The following is a 6,806-nucleotide window of genomic DNA, read 5'->3' as shown; positions in this document are numbered from 1 at the left end:
CAGCGTTGCCTGTACAGAGGCGCGGAGCGGCGAAAGATGATCATCGCCACCGGCACCAATTCAAGCTCCGACGCGCTCTGTCCCTCTGCTCCTGCTCAGATCTCTGGCTATGGGGCCTTGATCTGCCTTGATCCCAAAATAAGCCTTTACCACCATCATGCCAAAGGACAGAAAACAAGAAGAGTTGCATTTTTAGGGCAGGTAACTTTGACCACGTGCCCCAAAGGTAAACTGGATGGCCATTGCGCAAAGGTGCCTCTACAGTATGTCCAGCGGGGCCAGGACGCACTGGACGCTGCCAGCAGTAATTGTACTGTGGACTTCTCTCTGGGGGATCGTTTCATCTTATCCGATTCCGAGCAGGACTAATGCGACTTTACTGGAAAAGAAGTGGGAGACCCTCTTCTCCCGCTCCTATCTGGGTATAACTGGGGGGAAATCGGAGCTGAACTGGGAGAGTGACTATTTGCAGGGCATCAAAAGAGTGCGGCGACTGTACTGCAACGTGGGCATTGGGTTTCACCTGCAGGTGCTCCCGGATGGCAGGATAAGCGGTGCACACAATGAGAACCAATACAGTGAGTTGCATCCGGGAAAGCGCTGGACCCAGAAAAAGAGTGTAACCCTATGCGCAGGCTGTGTAAAAGTTAGAGCGGCTCACTTGTCTTGCATGATATTTAATAAGAGGTGTCGGCATGGTTGAAAGTTTCCGAAAGCAAAAACTGTGTACTGAGCCTTACATCCGTGCAGTGCGAAATATCCTCCCAAGCCAAAAACATGACATGAATGCTTGGACCCAGTTTAGACGCTAACTTATTTTTACCCTGCGTCCCGCTGCAGCAGGACACACACACACACACACACACACACACACACACACACACTGATCCCACTCTGCACGCTGTAAACTACACTCACACGGCATCATAATGTCTAATATGCAAATGGATGATGATTCCAACGGGCTAATTGAGCAGAGAGAGCATCATCCAGTCGCAGTGCACCTGCAAGGTTACACCCATCACTGCTGCATAGGCCAGTTAACTCGACTTTGTCCCCAGTCGCAGTGTGACACTGTCTCTGCTTTCATAACCTTATGTTTCGTTTAGGTCTAATAGAGATCTCCACCGTGGACCGAGGAGTGATCAGCTTGTTCGGAGTGAGGAGTGAGCTGTTTGTCGCAATGAACAGCAGAGGAAGGTTATACGGAACGGTACGTTTGTGCGCAACTCCAGAGTCTCTCTCTCTCTCTTCTCTCTCTCTCTCTCTCTCTCTCTCTCTCTCTCTCTCTCACACACACACACACGCACACATCCTGCTCAGTGTAAGATGAGTTCAAGTAGCTGCTGCATCCACGGGTTTATGAGCACTGTTGTGTTATTAATATGCTCTGATGATAGGGGGTTTCACAGTGGGGTCCAAGGAGTCCCACTTAGAGAATGTATTAATGCCACAATCTTCTTCAATACCACACAGTCAAAGTGCCCCATTACAAATAAAAGTCCTGCAGGCAGAATTAAGTAAAGGTGCAGAAGTGTTATCAATAATATGTAATTCAAGTGGTTCTCAAACTTTGTCACATCAAGGACCCTGAACTGACACAAATTAGACCACAGACCCCCATCTGGTAAGATTTATTTTGTTTTATTACAGAAAGAGTTGGAAACCCATGACCACAACACTCATACATTCTGTCATCATTACCTATGGATGGAATTATAGTGTAAATCGTTGATTCCCCTTTTTGCTGGGGACCCCCAAGAACCTCCTTAAGGACCACTTGGGGTCCCCAGACCCCACTTTGAGAACCACTGAATTAAGTAATAAACATCAGTAGTAGTAAAGGTGGTGATTATGCAGAGGAATAGCCACTGTTAGCAGTTATTAACATGTATTATTTGACTATTTGACTACTGCTGCACTGGCCGAGAAGGTCCAAAATGGACCTAATTTATAGACTGGTCCATCTGACTAGTTTAATCTTCAACGTATTATATTTTATGAACTATCATTTCATTTTTATGAACATTTTATCTACAAAGTAACTAGTGCTTATATCATACAAATGTAGGGGAGTAGAAAGTACAATACAAAATGTAAAGTAGCATAAAATGGAAATACATCAAAAAAGAACAAGACTGTACTCTTTTAAGTACTCCAGTACTTGAGTAAATGTACTTAGTTACTTTCCATCACTGGAATCTGTATATACACATATGCCGTTTCTTCCTCACCACATTAATCAAAGCAGATAATAAACTTTGCCTGACAGTCGACATTAATCTGCCGTGGCAGTCAAACAGTAACAGACCAAATCATCATTAAAACCAATGACAGGCCAAATATGGCCTTTGAAAAGTAGGGCACCTACAGTATGACTGACTGTCTTTAATGTCTTATGTCTTAGAGTCCTCGAATAAAAGACGATGTCTGTGTGATATTCATGTAATTTTAGGGACCATCGACACATCAAATAATACGGTGGCTCCTTTGAAAAGAAAATGTTTTTAAAAAATGTTTACAGGATCATTTTTCTGTGATTTCTGTTTTGTTTTAATTTTACAAAGTAAAACCTGATTCCAGTGAAACTAAAACTTCAACTTAGTGTATGTGTTTAATATTACATATAGTATTTATTTGTATATATATATATACATTGTATATACTATACATAGAGTATACAGTGTATACAGTACATGATATAGTAGTAAATGGTTTATAACTGTCCTCTTGATTTGTAAGGAGTCTCTAGGATGACTTTATTTTTGATTCATCTAAAGGAGACCAGCAAATAAAACACAGAAGGAATTCCTCTAAACTCTTAACATTTTACTTTTACCTCAATACCATTGTATACTAACCTAAAGTAGCACCAAGTATCAAACTAAACGTAGTACTAAACGTTTGTGCAGAGTCATACTCTTCTTTACTTATTCTTTGAAAAAGGCAGTTTCTATTTAAGATCATATAACTTTGACACTTTTACATCTTTTTCATTTAGTCTTTCAACATATGAGAAGTTTGGCTTCTTTTGTTGAATTGAAAAATATATTTTTATTGAAGTTATTGTAAAAGCAAGACTCATGTATCATATTGGCACCAGGTGTGGAAAATAACTAAGTGCATTTACTCAAGTTCTGTACTTAGTTACAGTCTTGAGGTACTTTATGCAAATGTACTTTTTACTCTGTACTTATCTGACATCTTTAATTAATTGCTGAGTCAAGTTATTAATAACAAAATGCAACCAACTGATAAATTATGTATTATTATAGAGTAAGCTAGCCAGCAGTATATCATCACAATTAGCCCCACTATTACCAGCTGCAACATTAAAGTAATGCTTACATCCACAGTTATAACCAGTGATACGTGTGATTCTGAAATAGGCCATTCAGTGCAACGAGTACTTTTACTTTTGTCACTCAATTGTTAAAATTAGATTTTAATACTTATTCACTTTTACTGCATGCTCAAGTTTTTGTAACCGAGTATGTCTACACTGTTTACACCTTCACTTACTTCAAATAATATGCATTTCATGGGGTACAGTGTTAAACTTTCAGATAGTTCACAACTCAACCATAATGTTTCCATCTGTCCCACTGCTGTATGCTTAGCATTTAATAACTGCTTATTCAGTTGCATTTTCCCTTTGGTTTAGTGTTAATATTTTAATTTATTCTGGGATTTTTTACGAGTTCAGCAGTAAAAGCAGTTAGGCTGGTATCCGCATTTCAAAAGGACATTTCTTTTGCAACAGCATGCCACCTCCTCCAGTTTCCCTCAAAGCTTTCTAAGCAGGCTGTTTGCCAAACTAAAGGTCACGTGGAGACCATGCATATGTTGTGATGTTCATCCTGTGTCTGTCAGGAGATTTATTGACCCCTTGTCGCTCTCTTTTTTTTTCTTTTTCTTTTTTTTTTTTTTAGAGAGTCTTCGGGGATGAGTGCAAGTTCAAGGAGACTTTGCTGCCCAACAACTACAATGCCTATGAGTCTTTTGTTTACAAGGGGTTCTACATCGCCCTCAGCAAGCATGGCCGTGTAAAAAGAGGCAACAAGGCCACCACCGCCATGACTGTCACACATTTCCTCCCGCGACTATGAGAGAAACTGGCAATAACTCAGTAATTTGCACATGTGGATGTTCTTCCAGGTAATATAGAAATACATAGTCATGATATACACACCAATGGACTGCATAAGAAAACAAATATTTATTCTGTTTATAAATATGTATATTTGGATAGCTATCTTTGTATATGTATGCCATACTGTGCTGCTTATTGTTTTTATGGACGGGGAGAGTTGAAGCCTTTGCCTGTCTCACTTTACCTTGGTGCTTGCTGTAACTGAACTATGTGTCACTTCCTTTTTTGAGATGGAGGATGGGCTATATCCTGTGCTTTTAAAGAGTGAAATGAATACTTTTTATTACCTCAAAGAACCACTTTACTAGATTAAGGGATGCATGGACTTTTGCTCAAATATCTGCTAAGTTTATCATTTCTTTTGAACCTTTGAGCGCTTGATGGCTCCCTGCTCGATCGTCCATGTCTGGCAGTGAGGGAAACTTAAATGCACTACCTTTGCTGCACGATTTAAAGGTGCCTTGGTGTTCCCACTTGTGGCCCCCTTAAACTTGCATGTAAGAGACACCTGCTGGAGTCAGAAATAGGGCTGACACTCCGGAGAGGGCCTCAGGAGGGGAGGGGGGGGTTGACTATCTCTGGTTTATTTTCTTTTCTGTAATTAGATCGATTAAGTAATATACAATCTGTGGTCGAGACCAGAGAACGGTCAGCCATAGAGACTGGCGAGAGGCCATGAGTTTGACTGTGCGGCATAGCCAGCAAATAAACAGGGTGGAATACTTATCTATCCAAGCATGGAGAAATTTTTAGTTTGGACCTGGCCTGCATCTGCACAAGAATCAACTGAGCAGATAGAGCGCACAGTAGAAATGTACCTGCATTGACTTGGACAGAGCTCCTGCAGTAAAGTGGGTTGCTGTTTTTGAATCGCAAAGCTTTAGCTGCTTTCGAAAATGATGTCTTCTGTCCATGAAACCAATGAAAATCGATGTAAATAGTCGCAAATGTAAAAGAAGAATTCAGGAGCTTTTTACGCTGCTTTGTCGCAGTTGCCTGGACGAGGCAAAAAGAGTTCAGGTTGCACAGTGAACCATCGATGATGGTGCCGAAATGTTTTGGTAGGAATCGGCCCCCATGTGTTTCTTTCTTTTACTTTGTCGTTGTGTGTTCGGTGGAGTATGTGTGTGCCCTGGGCTGTTTCCCCTGATTGTCTGTGTGCTCTGCAGCAGCACTGCAGTGGCAGCGAGGTGTTGGAGCTGGAGGCAGATAGTTTTTAATGTAATTAGGGATGAGTCAATCATTTGCCCTGAAGGACTAAAGGACAGTGCAGTTGGTAGAATGGATGCACCCTGTAAGATTTTTTAGATAATGTCTTCATTTCCATTGATTGTTGGCTTGATTTTAAACATTTTAGAAGGTCAGCGAGTTAATAAATTACAGCATCTTTTCATAAATATATATATATATATATATATATATATATATATATGTATGATGTAGAAGGAATACATAGTAGCAGTTTGTTTACAAAGCTGAAGTTGCACCTTGCTTTGCAGACTTACTGTTAGTATGTGGACAACAATCAGTTTTTCTTGCCTCACGTAATGTCTGAGAATCTTACAGCGTGCATCTTCCTGTGTAGTTTCTGCAGCTGTTTACTTGAGAAAAAAAACTGAAGCCTGCTCCACCATCAGCCTCCATCCGCTCTTGTGTTTAGAGAGGAAGCAGGACTATTTAAATCCAGGAAAGACGTACGTAAGGGAGCCGGCCCGCTGCCTTTGTTGTTCGTCAAACCCCCTACGGGAATGTGGATCTGCCAGGATGACAGGCAGCCTCCTGCATACCTGAGCACCCCACCACCACCCACCTCTGCTCGTCTCTTATACCCCCCTCACCTCACCACTCACCCACTGCAGGCAGAGACCTTGGGATTCCTGCTGTAACCCAGGAGCTTCCTCCTCTCCTTTCAGCCTTTTTTAGTTCAAGGTCAGAGTCACGGACCAGCCTTGGCCCCAGCCCCAGCGGCCGGGGTGGTCGGCTATATGAGTCAGACTGCTTCCATGAAATAGGAACTTGAAGTGCTTAAACCAACTTTATTTTATAATTAAACACAATATAATTTAGTGGACTCATAGCGCCACAGTTGGTCTCCAACTGACTGGTAGAAAAACACAGCTCTCATAGTTCCCTGCTCCATGATCTACAATATTTCTGAAACAATCCTGCGTCTTTCTCTGAATTCAGAGCCCCACCTCTTTAAAATGCACCTCTACAACATGCATGCCCCTCCCCAGAAATATCCCAACACAAGTAGAGGGGAGGGGACATCTGCAGAGTTAATGCAGTGTGTGAGGAGCAGGCAGAGTCACGCAAAGCCTCACCTCTCCTGCTGCACTCAAATCCTGCGGGACGGCTGCCCGGCCATCCTCAGGACGTGCCCTCTCCTGCTGCTGCTGCTGCTGCTGCTGGGCACTGCCTCAACCCCAAACACCTCTCACCACATACTGACACAGTATCACCTGCTGCTCAACTGTTGTCTACGATGCACAGATCGATTCATACCAGTATTCTTCCCACAGATGAATCTCCTCCTCTTTTTGTTCTGAGGATGTTTTTGTTTTTTTTTCTCCAGTGCTGAGGCTCCCATGACGCAGAGCAAATTTCACTCAAAGTTTCAAAAAACTAAAAAAGACTTGTTGCTGTTGTAGAC

General features: G+C 42.0%; 1 protein-coding gene across 1 annotated transcript; it reads left to right on the top strand.

Moving 5' to 3' along the window:
* Nucleotides 1-235: 235 nt before the first annotated feature.
* Nucleotides 236-4,236, top strand: LOC111224824 (fibroblast growth factor 6-like). Its single transcript, XM_022749487.1, has 3 exons — nucleotides 236-578; nucleotides 1,110-1,213; nucleotides 3,933-4,236. The coding sequence occupies exons 1-3, from the start codon at nucleotides 236-238 to the stop codon at nucleotides 4,107-4,109; spliced, it is 624 nt and encodes a 207-aa protein (XP_022605208.1). The 3' UTR covers nucleotides 4,110-4,236.
* Nucleotides 4,237-6,806: the final 2,570 nt, after the last annotated feature.

This window comes from Seriola dumerili, unplaced genomic scaffold (genome assembly GCF_002260705.1).
Source record: "Seriola dumerili isolate Sdu_G_001 unplaced genomic scaffold, Sdu_1.0 BDQW01000138.1, whole genome shotgun sequence".
Taxonomy (NCBI): domain Eukaryota; kingdom Metazoa; phylum Chordata; class Actinopteri; order Carangiformes; family Carangidae; genus Seriola; species Seriola dumerili.
This window is presented reverse-complemented; position numbering and strand designations above follow the sequence as displayed.